Source organism: Vombatus ursinus, unplaced genomic scaffold (assembly GCF_900497805.2).
Source record: "Vombatus ursinus unplaced genomic scaffold, bare-nosed wombat genome assembly UNPS02014832.1, whole genome shotgun sequence".
NCBI lineage: Eukaryota > Metazoa > Chordata > Mammalia > Diprotodontia > Vombatidae > Vombatus > Vombatus ursinus.
Genome location: NW_020954610.1, coordinates 45,724,000 through 45,743,589, shown reverse-complemented (window position 1 = coordinate 45,743,589; position 19,590 = coordinate 45,724,000). Strand labels below are relative to the sequence as shown.

At 39.4% G+C, this 19,590-nt stretch overlaps 1 protein-coding gene across 4 annotated transcripts in view; it reads left to right on the top strand.

Moving 5' to 3' along the window:
• The window catches only part of ABCC1 (ATP binding cassette subfamily C member 1), a 138,693-nt gene that overhangs the window by 79,312 nt on the left and 39,791 nt on the right, over positions 1–19,590 (top strand). For all 4 annotated transcript variants that reach the window (XM_027839204.1, XM_027839205.1, XM_027839203.1 and 1 more), the window contains 6 exons: positions 6,919–7,065; positions 8,165–8,252; positions 13,469–13,541; positions 14,643–14,769; positions 18,480–18,656; positions 19,336–19,503. In XM_027839204.1, coding sequence (XP_027695005.1) covers positions 6,919–7,065; positions 8,165–8,252; positions 13,469–13,541; positions 14,643–14,769; positions 18,480–18,656; positions 19,336–19,503 — 780 coding nt within the window. The remainder of the gene's footprint in view (positions 1–6,918; positions 7,066–8,164; positions 8,253–13,468; positions 13,542–14,642; positions 14,770–18,479; positions 18,657–19,335; positions 19,504–19,590) is intronic.

Sequence of the window (19,590 nt, the reverse complement as noted above, 5' to 3'; positions counted from 1 at the left end):
AATGATCTCAGTACTTTTCTAACGTAGAATTGTCCAGAGGACCTAGTTTCAAATGCCAGATCTTCTATTTCCCCTAAATCATTCTGTTGCAGTACTGAGTGGTAACGTCCTTTTTATTTGCATTACCCCTCTGTCTGTCCCACCAGCATTTAGAGAATGCCTGGCCTATAATAAGTGCTTAATAAATGCTTGTTGACTGAAGAGGATGATGCAAGAAAAAACGTGCCTCATGATTTTTTTACTTAGGACAGGGAGAGGAAGTTCTCCCAGAAATCCCTGTTTTGCATTTTGCTTCATTCAGTGAAACCAATCATTATGGGTGTGTCAGCCCAACTTTTCAGTCTTAGTCATCTTTTCCTACCATGCCTTCTGGTTGCGAAAACAAGTAGAGAGGCTTATGAGGGAGTTGAAAGAAAGATAATGCATTCCTTCTTAACTTTTAAATTTGTAGTTTAATTTTTTTTTGGATGAGTGGAGTTAAAGTGCTGGTTGTATGATTGTGCTTAGAAGATACAATCCATTCCAAATAGACCTTTTGCATAAAACAGCCTGGAATCAGGGGCAGGGCTGAAAAAGCAGTAAATCTTGACCACTGACTTAAAAGCCTGAGGTCTCTGACTACATTAGGATAAAATATGTTCTGTTCTGTTTGAAGACACCTTAATGTTCTTTTCACTGGAAGATTCTTTCCCTTCAATGCCAATGAAATGTTTATATAGATGAAGGTGTGATGAAAGACAGGAGACTGGGATGTAGGTGCTGGCAATGGGAATATCACCAGCCCATTTTTTTTGTATGCTATTTTTTTCCCACTGAAAGTGTAGCCTGCTATGTTTAAAGTCGGTCTACAGTAATGTAAATGGAAAGAACAGAAAAGTCTCACTTGAATGATTTGTAATTATAATGACCAAGCTTGGCCCCAAAGAAAAGATGAGAAACTATATTTCTCCAGTTCATCCTCAAGCTTTCAGAATGATCTTCCAAAAGTCCAGGTGTGGTCATGTCATCCCTCTTATTCAGCGAACTCCAGTGGTTCCCTGTTACCCCTAGCATCAGATACAAAAACTCTGTTTAGCTTTTAAAGCTCTTTATAACCTGTTCTCTTCCTATATTTCCAGTCTTCTTATACCTTGTTCTCTGCCATCCAGTGACACTGGTTTCCTCACAGTTTCTTACATTTGAAACCTCATTCCTTGAGTCTGAGCATTTTCACTGCTTGGCCCCTGTGCCTGGAACACTTTTCCTTCTCATCTCTACCTCCAGGCTTCCTTCAAGTCTCAGCTAAAGTCTTCAAGAAGCCTTTCCCAGTCTTCCTTAATCTTAGAGCCTTTCTTCGGAGATAATGTCTTTTATCCTGTCAATATCTTGTTTGTATGGATTTGTTTGCTCTTCTGAGAGACTGAGCTTCTTGAGAGCCAGTACTATTTTTGCCTTTCTTTGTATCAGAAATGCTTTAACATAGTGCCTGGCACATAGTAGGTACTTAATTAATGCTTATTCACTGACATTTCCTTCCCTTTATAGAGATAGAAAAGTCTGTTGTCAGACTCAATTGATGTATTGGTTAGTTTTGCTGAACTGCTTCCCCCCCCCTTTTAAAAAATTCTGAGATATAAGGATATATTTATAAAATAAAAGATCAATAAAAATGTTTAAATTCTGTTGCCTTTAATGAAAACAGCTTAGCTAGACTTTTTTAAAAAAAAATATCGATATCTTCACTTTTCATATCACCTTCATTTATAAATATAGCCCTCTTCATCCCCCTACAATGGATGGCTCAGGGCAAACCTATCATCTGTATTGGACAAACAGCTCTAAAGATCATGCTTTGGTATGGTGGTGGGTTGGTACTTTTTACTTGGATTGTAAAGGATGACATATTACTCTTAGTGGGTGTATGGAAAGGAGTTTGTGTGGGTGTCTAGGACTTTGGAAACGCAGACTCATTTTCTCCCTGCAAAAAATTGTGAGAGATGTAGGGTAGTATTTTTTGCATCCTTCCCCAGTCTCTAACTTTGATAACTTGGTGCAACTTAAGATATTTGATCCCAGTTCTTTCACTCTTTTTAAAAATATCTTGCCATGCAATGTAATAATCTTTTTTTTCACATTTTAAAAAATTCTGAACTTAAATACTAGAAAAAGAAGTATTTTTGTAGGCACAGTAGAAAACAAAAAGAGGACATGAAACTGTGAATCTCCATTTCATGTTGCTTGCTTAAAAAAGTACTTTTAAACCTGTCCTGCTTCCTCCAGACTTTCCTTTTGTCTTGTATACATTTAAAAAAAAAATTTCAATGGCTCTTTTTTGGGGGGCATCACTTGTTAACCCTTCTCCTTAACATCTCCCTAATTAATAACCAAGAGAAAGTGAAAAGATCCTGTAAGAAATAAGCATAGTCAAGCAAAATGAATCCATGTATTACCCTTGTCCAAAAATATTTGGTTCTACCCTTTGAGTCTTTGACCTTTTGTTGGGAGGTAGTTTTCCTGTGTCATCATAGGTCCTCTGGAGACATGTTTGATTATTTCATTGATCAGAGTTCTTAAGTCTTTGAAAGTTGTTTTTCTTTACATTGCTGCAGTCCTTGTGTACATTTTCTTCCAGTTTTACTCACTTCACTTATATTGGTTCACACTACCCAGGATTCTCGAAAATCCCCTTGTCTTTTCATATGGCACAATACTATTCCATTATATTCATATACCACAGTTTGTTTAACCATTCCCCAGTTGTCCAAGAGGCAATCTAAGACACATCCTTATAATCCAGTTCATTTCTTTTTTCCCCCTTTTAATCCCCACTTCAGACTTAGGAAGATTGTTTTACTTGTGACTATTTCTTCTGTGGTATAATCTTCCTTCTTATCCTCTCCTCCCTCATCCCCATTTGTTTTCTTATTCAGTTTCATGTATTTCTGCACCAAACTATTGGTGTGTGCAATGTACTAATTAATCTTCAAATATGATGCCATTGAGCCACTATCATTAGGATACATTCTTTGAGAGTTTTAAGAAAAATTTCATTACTCTCTATTGAATTTAACAGGCTGTGATTAAGGTACCTATTAAGTTACTCTCACTGTGCTGATCCTTCAGAGGAAACAAAGCATATAGGACATAATCATTCCCTTAAAGTGTTTACCTAGTTAACTCAGTGGAGAGGCAAGGCAAATCATATACGTATGAAATGAAGAAGAGTCAGTATGTGACAAAGTGCCGTAATGTATGGTATGGGCAAAGTGTTGTAGAAAGTCAGGATAGGGAGAGATCACAGTAGGCTTGAGTCTTCTGGGAAGGGTGCATGGCATGTGAGACTTAAAGCTGAACCTTTATGGATAGGTAAGATTTCATTAAGAGATGAAAACAGGGTCTTCCGTTTTGTTGGAATCTATAAGAATACAAATGGAAAAGATGTGAATAAAAATGGAATGTTTATGGGCAAGTTTAAAAAAACACTAATTGGATGGCTTTTTTCAATTGATTGATCCACTCCAGGCTGGCAAACTTCAGTTTCCTATTTTCTTGTCCTGGAGCATTCTTTATATAAATATAGTGCCAAATTTATTCATTTTTTCCTTTTTTTAAAAATTAATATATTTTGATTTATCAACAATAACTTCCATAAGCTTTTGGGTTTTAAATTATTTTCCCTCTCCCTTCCCACCTCTCTCCCCAAGACGGCTCGCAATCTGATATAGGCTATACATTTACATTCCTATTAATATTCATTTTGTTTTTTTAAACTTTCCAATTAAAAAGCATTTATTTTCTCATTCTTCCCCCTTCTCCCCCTCTAGCAGCTGAAAAAGAGAAAAATAAAACCCTTGTAACAAATATTCAGTCAAGCAAAACAGATTCCTACATACAAAAATGTATGCCTCATTCTCCCCCCTGATTTATTTTCATGGAAAAAGCTTCATAGGGCACAGTGGAGGATAGGTTCATTAATTAATCAGAAAGCATCAAGCACCTGTCATGTTCCAGGCACTGGACTAGGGACTGGGTATACAAATGAAAGAATGAAACAATCCCCACTCTTCAGGACCCTATGTTTTATCAATGCAGACCACAAATACACATATATTCAAAGTGTTCCAGAAATGTTAAATTATTTTAAACTATTAGAGCCAAGACTTTCAGAGCAGCCTATATAAGGAAGGAGGAAAACAAGCATTTTTTAGGCACTTACCACGTGCCAAGCACTGTACTAAGTACCAGAGGTACAGTTATGAGCAAAATGAACATTCTGATGGGGGAAACCATCCATAAGAGGGGAAGGAGGCAAGGTAGTTGGCACAGGGGCATGGTTTTGAAGTTCAGAGAGATGGTTACAAGGCCTGAGGGAGAATGAAGGCAGGGTGATCTAGGCCCTTCCACAAAATTGAGGCTCGAGAAGGAGCTCACTAATGGAACAAGGGAGATGTGTCTTGTGGAGAAATATTCAAGGGGGAGCAGGCCCCATGGGTGGTAGGCTGTTCTATGGCAGGGAGGCCTCAGTTGGTGAAGAAAGTTCCAGGATGAGCTCGCAATAGAGAAAGCATGGTTTTGAAGTCCAGAAAGTCAGGGCCAGGAGGAAAATGAAGGTATAAGTCTATGCTGAATAAATACAAAAAGAATAAATACCAAGTAATTTTAAAGGAAGGAGATTTGGCAATTAGAGGAATCAGAAAAGGCTTCATGTAGGAGGCAGTGCTTAAGATGTGTCTTTGAGGAAAATAGAGGTTAAGCTAAGGGACAGAAGATGGAATGAACAAGACAAGAAACAAGAGAAGGCCAGTTTGACTGGATCCATGGGAGAGTAATGTGCAGTGAGTCTTGGAAAAAGTAGGTTGGGGTCAGGTTATGAAGGGCTCTTTAAACTGACAAGTGCAATTTATGTTGTGTCCTAGAGGCAACGAGGAACCACTGGAATTTATTATTAGTAGAGGAGGGACATGATCAGATTTGCACTTAAGGAAGATCATGAAAAAAATCACTTGGCAGCTAGTATGGAGGAGATTTGAGGCAAAGAACCAATTAGAAAACCATTGCAGTTGGCTATGGGAGAAGCATTGAGGGCCTAAGATAAGGTGATGTCTCTGTGAGTAGATGAAAAGGATAGGGTACTAGATGTAGAGGTAGAAACGGCAAGATTTAGCAAGTGGTTGGATATGCAGAATGAGTGAGAGTGACGTGAGGAGTCAAGGATTATACTGAGGTGATAAACTTCATGGTGCTTTGGAGAGAAATACGGAAATGCAGTAAAGGGGAGGGTTTAGGGAGAAAGAGAACGAGTTCTGTCTTAGCCATTCTGTAATGTCCATTAGGCAGTTGATGATTTGAGGCTGAAGAGGAGAGTCTAGAGATGGATATCTAGACCTGTAACTCTTTGGCAGAGATGATAATTGAACCCATGGAAGCTGATGATATCATTTAAGAGTAGGTAGGAAGAGAAGAAGAGAAAGGCCCAGAGTAGAGCCTTGGAGAATGTTTAAAGTTAGGGAATGTGATGTGGATAATGAGCCAGTAAAGAAGACTGAGGAGTGGTCAGACAGATAGGAGGAAAACCCATTGAAGAGAGAAGACCCAGGAGGGATAAATGATCAACAACATCAAATGCAGCAGAAATGTTAATCAAGTTGAGGACTGAGAAAGAGCCATTAGATTTGGCTATTAGGAGATCATTGGTAACGTTGAAGAAAGTAGTTTGTGATGAGGTCTGAAGCTGGATTTGCAGAGGGTCGTGGAGGAAGGAGAGAAAGCAGAGACAGTAGACAATGAATGTAGTTAGCTTTTTCTATGAGTTTGACTGAAAAAGGAAGGAAAGATGAAGGCAGAAATAACAAGAACTAGCAATGGATGAGTTATGCAGGCTGACTGTGAGTAAGGAGTTGATCAAAAACACCAAGGTTTTGTCTCTGAGTCATCAGGCTGGTGGTGTTCTTGAGAGCAATAGGAAGCTGGTGGTGTTCTTGAGAGCAATAGGAAGCTGGTGGTGTTCTTGAGAGCAATAGGAAGCTGGTGGTGTTCTTGAGAGCAATAGGAAGCTGGTGGTGTTCTTGAGAGTAATAGGAAAGTTAGGAAGGGAAGAAGATAATGAGTTCTGTTTTGACATGTTGAGTTTGAGATACCTCTGGGACTTTTAGATTGATATATCCAAAAGGCAGTTGGTGATGCAGGACTGGAGCTCAGGAGAGAGATAAGGGCTGGCTATTTAACTCTGTGAATCACCTGCTTAGAGATGATCACTCAGTGGGAACTCACTAATCAAGATAAAAAAGAGAGAAAAGTAAAGAAGGCCCAGGACAGAACCTTGGGGGATACTCACTGGTAGTGGACTGATGGCATGGATGAAGATCCAGCAAAGGAGACTATGAATACAGATAGGGAGGAGGAGGACCAGGAGAGAGCAGGGTCATGAAAACCCAGAAAAGAGAGAGTAGCCGGGAGGAGAGGATGATTGTGTCAAAGTTCTACAAAAAGATCAAGGAGGAAACATTTGGTCTTTATCATTCCTGAATTTGAGCTCTTCTATTTGTTTGACTTTTTTATTTTTTGGAGGGGCATTGCTTGAAGACTAGTGTACCTTGTTGTCATGGTAGAGTAGATTTAACAGTCAAAAGACCAGTGTTCAAATCCGAGCTCCATCACTTAATAGCTACCTGTCCTAATCATTCAATCTCTCTAAACCTTGGTTACTCATTTGTAAAAAATATACTACTGCTACTTATACTAACTTATCATAGGATTGTTGTGAAGATTGAATGAGGTGATACATGCAGAGTATTTGGTCATCTATAAATAAAAGAGAGCTGCTATTGTTTTTTCCCATGCCAGTTGGTAGAGTCTGGAAACACCAAATGTGGTTGGTGATCATGAATAAGATTGTGAGTTTCAAGGGAGAAAACTGAGATTTTTATCTTTTGTTTTCAGGTGGCACTGTCTACTTTTGCAGTCTATGTGACAGTAGATAAGAACAACATCCTGGATGCCCAGAAAGCTTTTGTTTCCCTGGCCTTATTCAACATCCTCCGGTTTCCCCTGAATATTCTTCCAATGGTCATTAGCAGCATTGTACAGGTACAAGTCTAGACTGGGTATATGATTTCAAAGATAGGGAATTCTTAGAAAAACATTGTTTAAAAAAAAGTATTTCTCTATAGCCCCAATTCACTCCTTTTTCCTATATGTTATAACTTCCTTGAACAAGGTTATATAGCATTTTGAATCCCTCTCAAAGAGCCCATGATCCATATCTACATGTTAAAAGTTAGCTGTAGATGGAGGTTGGCATGTGGAGATTTTGGAAGTGACTGCAAGAAGGAAGCCCTGGGACTTTAGCTTTGTGTGTTTTGTCCTTCACACAGGGCATAGAGCTGACTCTGGGTTCTCAAAGTCTATGCCAGCAAAATACAAGGTCTGGCAAGTGGGAAGGGCCTAGTCCCGGTGAAGGCCTACACATGCATATGCCTGTTATCCATGGACCAGTCTAGCTGAGTTCAGAGAATGTCTTTGCTGGACGATTGGCCATCAGGTCTTAAATTTTCTCACCCACATAAGTAACTTGTGGAAACATCTACCAAGGAAGACCTCTGTATCATTGAAAGAGGTGGCCACGTAGATGAAGACCCAGATACTTGAATTAGAGTTTCAGAAGCATCTCCACACTTTTAACCAAAGTTTCACCCTGTCTTATATGTTTGCCTGCAAATTTCAGTTTCAGAAAAACTCAATGAATGTGACCAAGGGCTGTGGCTTTGTGTGTGTTGGTTTTTTTTTAAGAACTGAAACATAGACTCAAAGCCATTAGAAGTGAACATCCAGGACCACTAGCTTAAATGGAGCCATATATAAACACACAAGTCAGAATGAATTGCCCAAATTCTGCTGTAGCTGGGCAGGCTGAATTTTGAAAGGCTAAGCACTTTGAGCACAGAGGTAGCTCCCGAAAGAAACATTTGAGTGTTTGAGGGGCTTTTGTCAGGGCATCAAGAAAACTCATGCCCATCAGACTGAAATTTGGGGCTGTTGACAGCCTTTCTTACTTTTTGGTAGAGGGATGGCTGATGGGTGAGGAAAAGCTTCTGTTACAAAGGTTTTTTTTTTTTAAATAGCTTATAAATCTTATGCTATTTTTAAAAAGAACAGCCACCACCACCTATAATTACTGTCTGTTTAGGCAAGTGTTTCCCTGAAACGCCTCAGGATATTCCTTTCCCACGAAGAACTGGAGCCAGACAGCATAGTGAGAAAGCCTATCAAAGATGGTGAGTGTTTGTTTTCTCTTACTGTGTCAGGATGCGCTGGCTTTCACTCCCTCCTTCTCCCCTCCACACGCCTTCTTTTTCTTGGCTTTCTTTGTAATTTAACTCTACCCTGACGTTTGCTTAGCACAGAGGAAAATGCCAAGGGGAGGGAGGAGGGCAGAATGGGATATGGAGAGTTTTGTTGCTAGTTCCTTGTTGAATTTCCGTCCTCTCCCCAATCCCACAGGGATGCCTGCAGTGTGAACATTATCACAGGGATAAGGCTGCCCACTTTGTCTTGTCTTCCAGCTCAGGGCAGATATACTGAGGTTTCAGTCTTCTTTACGCCTGGCACTATAGTTATTCTCTGTCGGCCTAGAGTCAAATCCTACACAGCACAGGAAGGATGCTGTCTCTTCTCAAGTCAAATTTGTCTATGAAACTGTGTGGGTTGAAACTTGAGGAGAATGGGGGCAAGTTTCTCATTACTGAAGCTTACTACCTTGAGGTGTCTAAAAATCTCGGAGTGCAGAGTCTCTCTTGAGTAATTTATAGACATCCTTAATCATTTTGTTTAGTCTGGTGAAGCTATGGACCCCTTCTCAGAATAATGTTTTTAAATTCCTATAATAAAATACACAGATAACAAATTACTGAAGTAAAGATATAATTGTTTTCCTACCTGAGTTCACAGAACCCTTAAAATCTATCCATTAACCTTGGAACCCTTAAAATCTATCCATTAGCTCCCCTCCCCGCCATGGGGGCATTCTGTGGACCCCAGGTTCTAAGAACCCTTGCTTTAAAACGTCCATTTTAGGTACCATTATTTTGACTTACTGAAATGAATCTGCACCCCCCCCCCCACTTTTCTTAGCATCTTTTTTTTTCAATAGTTTATTTTAATGACTGAAATATTTGAAAAAAAAAGATGCCTTGTCACATATTTAACATTAAAGGTGAGATTTTAACCCATGTCCTCTGAGTTCAGAGCCAGTGGTTTTCTTTTTTTTTTCTTTCTTTTATTAATTTATTTTGATTTATCATTAATCACCTCCATATGCTTTTGAGTTTAAAATTTTTCTCCCCCTTCCTCCCCACCACCCTCCCCAAGACGGCGCATAATCTGATATAGGCTATACATTTACATTCATATTAAACATATTTTCACATTAGTGATGTTGTAAGTAGAAATTAAAACCAATAGGAGGAACCATGAGAAAGAGGAAACAAAACTCAACAGAAGAGAAAAAAATTAGCAATTCGGCTTCCATAGTTCTTTCTTTGGGTGTGGATAGCATTTTCTATCACAAGGCCTCTGGAGATGTCTTAGATCCTTGTATTGCCAGGAAGGGTTAAGGTTATCAGTATTAGTCATCATGCAATGTGGCTGTTATTGTGTACAACGTTCTCTTGGTTCTGCTTACTTCACTCAGCATCAGATCATACAAGTCTTTCCAGGTTTTTCTGAAGTCAACCTGTTCATCATTTCTTATAGCACAATAGTATTCCATCACATTCATATACCACAACTTGCTCAGCCATTCCCCAATTGATGGGCATCCTCTCAATTTCCAGTTCTTTGCCACCACAAAAAGGGCTGCTATGAATATTTTTGTACATGTAGGTCCTTTTCCCATTTCTGTGATCTCTTTGGGATATAGCCCTAGAAGTGCTATTGCTGGGTCAAAGGGTATTCATATTTTTATAGCCCTTTGGGCATAGTTCCAAATTGCTCTCCAAAATGGTTGGATCATTTCGCAACTCCACCAACAATGCATTAGTGTTCCAGTTTTCCCACATCTTCTCCAACATTTATCATTTTCTTGTTTTGTCATGTTGGCCATTCTGATAGGTGTGATGTGGTACCTCAGAGTTGTTTTGATTTGCATTTCTCTAATCAATAGTGATTTAGAGCATTTTTTCATATGACTATAGATGGCTTTAATTTCTTCATCTGAGAACTGTCTGTTCATATCCTTTGACCATTTATCAATTGGGGAATGACTTGTGTTCTTATAAATTTGACTTAATTCTTATATGTTTTAGAAATGAGGCCCTTATCAGAGAGACTGGTTATAAAAATTCTTTTCCAGTTTTCTACCTTCCTTCTAATCTTAGCTGCATTGACTTTGTTTGTGCAAAAACTTTTCAATTTAATGTAATCAAAATTATTTATTTTGCTTTTTGTAATGTTCTCTATCTCCTGTTTGGTCATGAATTCTTCTGTTCTCCATAGATCCAACAGGTAAACTATTCCTTGCTCTCCCAGTTTGCTTATAGTATCAGCCTTTATATCTAAATCATGAACCCATTTAGACTTTATTTTGGTATATGGTGTGAGATTTTGATCTATGCCTAGTTTCTGCCATATTCTTGTATGCCATACTGCCATACTCCAGTTTTCCCAGCAGTTTTTTTCAAAGAGTCGGTTCTTATTCCAGAAGCTGGGGTCTTTGGGTTGATCAAATAATAGATTACTATAGTCATTGACTACTGTGTCTTGCCTATTTAACCTATTCCATTGATCCACCACTCTATCTTAGCATCTTTCTTTTTAAATTTTTAAAATTTTTTGAAAATTTTAATACTTTATTTTTCCCAGTGATGTGTAAAAACAAATTTTTAACGTTTTTTTTATAATTTTGAGATATCCAAGTTCTCTCCCTCCCCTCCCCTATCATTGAGAATGCAAGCAATTTCTTAAAATAATACATGTGTAGTCACACAAAACATATTTCCTTATTAGTTATGTTATGAAAGTAAACACAAACAAAAAACCCCCGAGAAAAATAAAGTAAAACTAACACCTTGATCTGCATTCAGAGTCCATCAGTTCTTTCTCTGGAGGTGGATGGCATTTTTCATCACAGGTCCTTCAGAATTGTCTTGGATCATTGTATTGCTGAGAAAGTCATTCATAGTTGATCATTGTACAGTATTGCCAATATTGCCATTACTGTGTACGATGCTCACCTGGTTCTGCTTACTTCGCTTTGTATCAGTTCATAGAAGTCTTCCTAGGTTTTTCTGAAACCTTTCTGCTCATCATTTCTTAGAGCACAATAGTATTTCACCACAAGCATATGCCATAACTTGTTCAGCCATTCCCCAACTGATGGGATGCCACTTTTTAATAGTGAACTTCAGAAGGCATCTAAGTGACACAGTGTCCAGAGTGCTGGATTCAGAGTCAGGAAGACCTTAGTTCTAATCCTGCCCTAGACTCTTGGAGTATGCAGGTGAAGTGATGCTAGGCAAGTCATGCAGTCAGCCTCAGTTTCCCCATCTGCAAAATGGGGACAATAATAGCATCTACTTTACAGAATTATTGTGAGAATCAAAAGAGATAATCTTTGTAAACTGCTTTGTAAGCCTTAAACTGCTGTTATATGAGTGTCATCATCATTGTCACAATCATCATCATCGTCATCATCATCTGCAACTAGATACCAGTTGTCAGCCTGACCTTGCACCTCCCCCTGTTTTACAGGACATAGAGCCTTTCTTAATTTTCTTAAATATTTTGTTATTTTCTTAATTTTTTAGTAACAAAAGTTTAGGTTTAGTTGTAAGTTCTTCAGTTAGTTTTCCTTTATCAAATGAGATACATATTTTGCATAGAAAATTCCTTCCTTCATTGAACAGATGTCTGAGTGCCTGGGATATGCTTATTACTTTACTGAGTCTATAAGAAATGATGAGTATAAAGCATAGTTCCTGACCTCAAGCTTCCTATCATCTAGTTCACAGCGTCACAAATTTAGAGCTGGGAGGGACCATCTAGGCCAAATTCCTTATTTTACAGATAAGAAATTAAGCCCCAAAAAGGTTAGTAATTGGTAATGCCAGCTTTGGAACCCAAGTCCTTTGACTCCAAATTCATCACTCTGTGGTTATTGAAAAGAGATTTACTTCATGACACAGAGAAATACTAATATAACAGAGAATGTGGTTAAGTTCTAAGATTAGTGTCGAAAGCAGTCATGGCCATAGGAATTTAGGTGAAGGACAAATGAGGATGAACTGCATTAATTAGGGTAGGATGAGATGATTTTGGACCTCAGAACTGGGGCTGGAATAGGAGGAAAAAGCATAGTATGGGCCTGAAGCATGGCAGTAGGAATATTCATTTGATGGGACAGGGGGATAATGGGGGAGTGGGGCAGGGAAGATTGATTTTGTAGATTAGAGAATTCATATAGGGTCATAGTGAGAAATAACTTTGGAAATGTAGGCTGGCACCAGATCGTGGAAGGCCCTGAATGCCAGCTTGAGAAGCTCACGTTTTATGAAGTGGGTAAATGGGTAAACCATTGATGGTTTTTTGAAATTTTTTTTTTTAGAAAGATTTTTGAGAAGATCATGATGAAATCAGTACTCAATGAAGATTGATCTGGCAGTGGGGTACAGAATAGACTAGTTTGGAGGTTAGTGTTGTCAGATAATACTATATGAAGGCTTACATTAAGTTGGGAATGGAAATAAATAAGTGGCTATGAGAAATACATCTAGGGAGCACAGTAGATAGAATGCCAGTCCTGGAGTTCGAATCTGGCCTCAGATACTTACTACCTATGTGACCCAGGGCAAGTCATTTAACCCTGTTTGCCTCAGTTTTCTCATCTGTAAAATGAGCTGGAGAAGGAAATGGAAAACCACTCCAGTATCTCTGCTAAGAAAACCCCAAATGGGGTCATGTAGTGTCAGACATAACTGAAAAACGACTTAACAACAACAAAAGTGAGGGGGATGAGCTAGATGACTTTTGTAGCCCCTTCCTCCTTCAAATCTATAATCTTACTGTGGATGAATGCTGTATAAATGTGAGCTGCTGTTATTCTTGTTATCATCTGATTGGGGTAGGAATTGTGTTCTCAGCTGATCTCTGCATATGTAGCAGATATCTCTAATCAGTAATCTCCCTCGACTTCAGCTTGGTGGGTGAATTTCTTTATTGTTGAATAGTTCTGCTTGTGAAACTTTATGTCTTTAGAGTACCCCGGAACTCTGTTATAATGTTTCCTTCCCAGCTCTCGGGCATGGTGTGATTTCCTCTGCTAAGCTGTCCTCATCCATACCAGTTTCAGTTCTTTGGGTTCCAGTGGCCACAGCTTGCTGGAGAAGACAGGAAGCCAAATCCCACATTGCCTGACCCAGTCTTGATAAGTCTTTTGCTTCTCTTGGGCCCTGTGACCGCATCTGGTCCCTGCTGATTTGTTATCATTGTCTTTTAGGTGGAGGTGCCAGTGTCATTGTGAAAAATGCCACATTTACCTGGTCGAGAAATGATCCTCCAACTCTGAATGGGTAAGTCAGGGCAAGCTTTCCAGACCTGACCCCAAGACTCTGCTGCTAACCTTACCTGACTGTCTTACTATGTGTTATGGCTGTGGCTGTTTGTTATGGGTCACTGAAAATACCTCCTGCTACTGGGTGGGTGGTAGCAGGGGGATGGTCTCCTGTCTCACCCCTTCCCTCCCACCCTCAAACTAGCAAGACTGAAATATGCACATTGGAAGGCATCTGTGTATATGCCTGCTGTTGAAGAACACATATAGGCTACTTTGGTTGCCTGCAAAGTAGAATGGGCCCTTTGAAGATGTTCTGTTGCCCGGCCAACTATTGCTTTCTCCTTGGAGCCACCCCTGTCTCCTCCTATTTCCCTCCCTTTCAATTGCTTATCTTTATGAGGCAACACAGTGTTAAGGGAAGTGACCTCTGTTCCCTCGGCAGCCTGTCTGCGGGTGGCTTGTCAAGTGTGTTCATATTTCTTTCAAAGTCAGTGCATTTCTTAACTCTTGCCTACCGTAGACCTGACGTTCAGCGTTAAAGCTTGACGAGCAGGTTCTAAAAATGAAAAGTCTAGAAGGGGCTCGAAAGGGTCTTGTTCGATCTTTTTGTCTCCTGAAAAAAAAAACACATTTAGTTTTACATGATTACATTGTATAAACTGTAACAGATTGCTTACCATCTCAGAGAAAGGGGGAGGGAGAGGTAGAATTTGGAACTCAAAACTTTTTAAAAAATGTTTCAGAAATTGTTTCAGCATGTAATTGGGGAAAAATAAAATATTATGTTTTAAAAAATGCATTTGGATTTGACAGATAGTTGCTCAGGTATTTCTGAAAAATTCCCAGAGGAGTGGACTTTTTTCGGTCACACGTTCTATTACCATTTGACATCTGATTCTCTTTACCGTCAGGAAGGCCTCTCTTTTGTTTTTATTGGAGAGAGAGGAAAGGAATCTCTCTTTTAAGATGCAAGGCCTGCTCTCATAGTCATCCCATCCTGTTTCTCCACCTTTCTCTTTTGCAGTCCTCTGGTTCCTTCTGGTCAAGGGTAATTAAACCAGCCCCTGGCCTGTCTTGTTGGCTAAAGATGCTGGTTTTTCTTCTTGTTTCCTTTCAGCATCACTTTCACTGTGCCAGAAGGTTCCTTGGTCGCCGTGTTGGGCCAAGTAGGCTGTGGAAAATCATCCCTGCTGTCTGCACTCTTGGCCGAGATGGACAAGATAGAGGGGCACGTGTCTATCAAGGTATGTTTGGGTATTCTTAGGAGCTAGAATAGAAGGGAAGTGGGAATAACTCCACGGAAGAAAACTGGGGAAAGATGCCTTCTGGCTTTTTACCAGGAATATGAAGGACATACTAATGGGAATAATGATGATGATAATAGTAATGATGATAATAATAATAGTAGTGATGATGATAATAATAGTAAATACTAATGTTATGATATTAATAATAACTAGCATTCATATATTACTTTAATGTTTGCAAAGCACTTTACAAATATTACATTTTTTAGTCTTCACAACTAACTAAATAAATAGCTAACATTTATATAGTGCTTACTATGTGCCAGGCCCTGTGCTAAGCGCTTTACAATTATTTTCTCATTTGCTCCTCACAACAAACCTGTCAGGTAGGTGCTGTTATTATGCCCATTTTGCAGATGAGGAAACTGAGGCAAAGAGAGGGCAAGTGACTTGTTGGTTGATTGGTTCCTTTCTGTGCTATGTTGCTGTTCAGTCATGACCAACTTTTCGTGACCCCATCTGGGGTTTTCTTGGCACAGATACTGGAGTGGTTTGCCATTTCCTTCTCCAGCTCATTTTACAGATGAAGAAACTGAGGCAAAAAGGGTTAAGTGACTTGCCCAGGGTCCCGGAACTAGTAAGTGTCTGAGGCTGTGTTTAACTCGAGGGCTGTTGTTCTATCCACTGCACCACCTAGCTGTCCTTCCGTGCTCGCTAATACTTCAAACTGCTTGTTACAAAGCACTTACAAATAGAGGCCCTTCGAGGGGCTGCTATAATGAATATGTGAGACTCATTTGCATTGTGGTATAGTAGAAATTTGGATTACCTAGGTTTGAATCTGGCCTCTGCTTACTGCCCACACAAGTCATTTCTCCCCTTTGAGCCTTGGTTTCTTCATCTGCAAAATGAGGGGATTGGACTAGATGATCTCTGAGCTGTAAATCCTAGCTGCCTATGACTTATAATTAATAGTATCCTTTTATAGCTTTTGAAAGTGTTCTCCTTTAAGTAGGTTAAGCATTACTCCTGTAGTCTTATTTTCCTACTTTATTGCTTTTCTCACAAACCCTCTTTACTCCACTGAATCTATGGCCTCATCTATGTGGGTGTTGCTTCTCTGCTATAAATTGATATGTATCTCTGCCTCCTCATTCTAGAACACATCAGGACATCCTGGCCCTCCTACTTATTATTAGCTGCATGACCTTGGGCAAGTCGCATGACCTCTCTGGGCCTCATTTTCCTCTCCTTTAAAATAAAGAGCTTGGACTCACTGACCTCTAAATTCCTATCCAGCTCCACATGTTTGAGTCTATGATGATTCTAGAAATCTCCATAAAGAATCAAATCCTTCATTGATTATGGAATGTGAAATAAATTTCAGCCCTGAGAGAATGTTCACAAGTTAAAAATTACAGGAACAGGATCTGAATGAATAAGGCTTTACTGTGTTTTTTTTTTTTTTTCCCCAAAGAAATGCTTTTTAATTTTTATTGAGTCAGAATCACACTCTAAACTAAGACAGTTGGGCAAAAGGTAAAGTAAACTAATGGGGAAAACACCAGTTTGCCATTGGCTTACTTAGCATAATAGATCATTAACATAAAAGCCTTCAATACCTAAGACTGAATTGCTGGAGTTCCTGCTTTGGACTTGAAAAAGTTGCGAATATTTGACTGTTTTTTTTTTCCCCCTTTGCACGTAAGCCCTGGGCAATTTATGAAAGAAGATATTATTTCTGATGTTTTATTTGGCAAGACTTGTGTTTATTATCCTCAAATTATCCTAAATTCTGAATGAAGGCTGCATTAATGAGGTTTTAACTCTGTTATAGCCTTAATGGAGATTTCACCACTGAAATGGTCATATTGGAAGTAGCTATCTGGAAGGCAGTGCCATATACTCTAGTGGAAGTAATGCTGGGCAAAGAGTCAGAAAGCAGAGGTCAAATCCAATCCCTGGAAATAGCTGTGGGCCTGTCACCTCGTTGGGGAGGTGTGGGTAGACAGCAGTTTTGTCTGAAAAATCCTAGGGGTTTGGGTGGACAGGAAACTCAGCATGAATTGAGCAATGAGGTGTAGTAGCCAAAGAAGCCAACATGATCTTGGATTACATCAAGAGAAACACAATTTCCAAGTATAAGTAGATGATAAACTGGATGCTGGCCTGACTTTGAATGAAGCACTGGGTTTAATTCTGCTTAAGAGGGGTAATTGATCACTAGACAGCATCCATAAGCAGGCAACTAAGGTGGTGAATGGCCTTCTACGAGTCCGTGTCCCATAAGGATGGAAAAAAAGAAGCCTAAAAGGGAAAATGATCATTGTGTTCAATTATTTGAAGAACTCACTTGTGGAAAAAAGATTGATCTTGTTCTCTTTGACCCCACAGGATTGAAGTAGAAACTACGCGTAGAAGTTGCAAAGTGTGAGGGAGGGAGGGATAAAATTTGGTACTCAGATATTTAAATAAATTTTTTGGGTTTTTTTTTTTTTTTTTTTTTTTTTTAGGCAGTTGGGGTTAAGTGACTTGCCCAGGGTCACACAGCTAGTAAGTGTCAAGTGTTTGGTCTGAGGCCAGATTTGAACTCAGGTACTTGTGACTTCAGGGCCAGTGCTCTATCCACTGTGTCACCTAACTGCCCTAAACTCAGATATTTAAAAAAATATATATATAAAAAAATTATTTTAACATGTAACTGGAAAAAAATAAAATATATTAAATAAGGAAAACAAAAGAAGTTTCAAAGTGGCAAATGTAAGGTTGATGTCAGAAAAAAATTTGTTGACCATTAGAGGCAAGGCCAGATCTGGCAGGAAGTACGTATTAAGTGCTTGTTCAGTGCCAGGCACCTTGCTAAGTGCTTACAGATATAATGTGCAAAAAGAAAGACTAGTATTGCCTTCAAGGAACTTTCATTATATTGGGGGAAGAGTAAACACAAAAAGAAGCTTAAATTAGAGTGGGATGGGGTGGTCAAAGCTCCTTGGCAGGTCCTTTGGGGGAATGTAAAAGTTCCCAAAAGTCAGAAGCATATGCAGAAGGGGAATGAAAGTTGACTGCCCTGGATCCCTCCCCAGAAATGGAGGCCTCAAGAGGAACTCATCAGAGGGAGAAGGGGATGCTTATGGTAGAGGGATGTTCCAGAGTGAGGAGTCCCTAGGCACCAAGATGGTAGTGGGATTCCCTTGATTGTCATCTTCAGGTAGAGACTGGCCGACCACTTGTTGGGTCTGTTCTAATGAGGATTCAGTTTTGGAGGTGGATTGAACTAGATGGCTGCTAAAGTCCCCTCCAACTCGAAAAAAAATTTCTATGATTTATCTATTTCCTTATCTGTAAAATACACCTGACTGTTCCTCTTACCTCCTAGGGAATGCCTGGAGCAGTGGTGTCAAACTCAGTAGACACAGATCCCTGCAGGCTGTATGTTAACTTAGAAAACTACATACTAACATTATCTGTGCTCTATTATATTTGTATTTGTTTTATTAAACATTTTCTCTGGTTCAGGCAACACTGGGAGTGTTGGACCTGTTGACCTGTGTTAGACGCCTCTGCCTTAAAGTATTTATTAAGATAATAAATGTGTAAAAAAGTTTTGTAGAATACAGAACACTCTACAGATGCTCGATAGGAATGGTGTGTGTTTTGTCTCCTGTCCATTATTCCGTTTCTCATTCTTCCCCTTTTGCCTTTTATAGGGTTCTGTGGCTTATGTCCCCCAGCAGGCATGGATCCAGAATGCTTCTCTTAAGGAGAACGTTCTCTTTGGCCGACAGCCCCAAGAACGGTTCTACAGGGAGGTAATTGAAGCCTGTGCATTACTCCCAGACCTGGATATCTTGCCCAGTGGAGACCGGACGGAGATTGGAGAGAAGGTCAGTAGGATGTAGAGGATGTTGACTTATCCCTTTTGAGGGAGAAATTCTGCCCTGGGTGTCCAGGTATAACTGCTATGAGTCACTTAACCTCTCTGTCTGCCTTGGTTTCCTCATCTGTAAAATGGAGTTAAGAATAACACCGGAGGATAATAGGAAATACTATTTGTTAAGCTCTTTGTGAACCTTAAAGCACTATAGAAATGCTCGTTGTCATCATCATCATCAGTATTATTCTAAATCCAAATAATGAGTTTTAGATTATTTGTAGTTTGTTGTCCTCCATCAGGGTGAATGAACGGACATTCAGACCCTCCCTTCCATTCAAAGACAGAACAGGGCACAGCTGAGTCTCTTGTGGCTCACCGTATTTCTTTTTTCTTGGAGGCCGGGGCAATTTTTTTTTTTATGCTGAACTTAACAAACACCAAGTAAATGAACACTCCCATATACATAGTAGAACAGAAGAGGATTATGCGTAAAACTGTGCACTTCCATTATGAGTAGCTTGCTTTTCTTTTAAAATGGATAACAAATTCAACATGTAATTTTGAATCTGTTCTGCTAGTCTGTGGTTTCTTTTGGCTTTCTTTCTGTTCTCTTCAAGTTCACTGTTTTTCTTGAGGAACTCGTATAGAGTTTGGCTTTAAAAACATTTTTTTTTAACCTTTTTTCCTAGGGTGTAAATCTGTCTGGTGGTCAGAAGCAGCGAGTGAGCCTGGCGAGGGCAGTTTACTGTGATTCAGATGTGTACCTCTTTGATGATCCCCTCTCTGCAGTGGATGCCCATGTGGGAAAACACATATTTGAAAAAGTGATTGGCCCTCAGGGGATGCTAAAAAACAAGGTATTAAAGGGTTGGGGTTTTGCAATAAAGGAGAGAGGTATAGACAGAGTGACCATTGCTTTAGATGGACCATAGAACCTATGCATT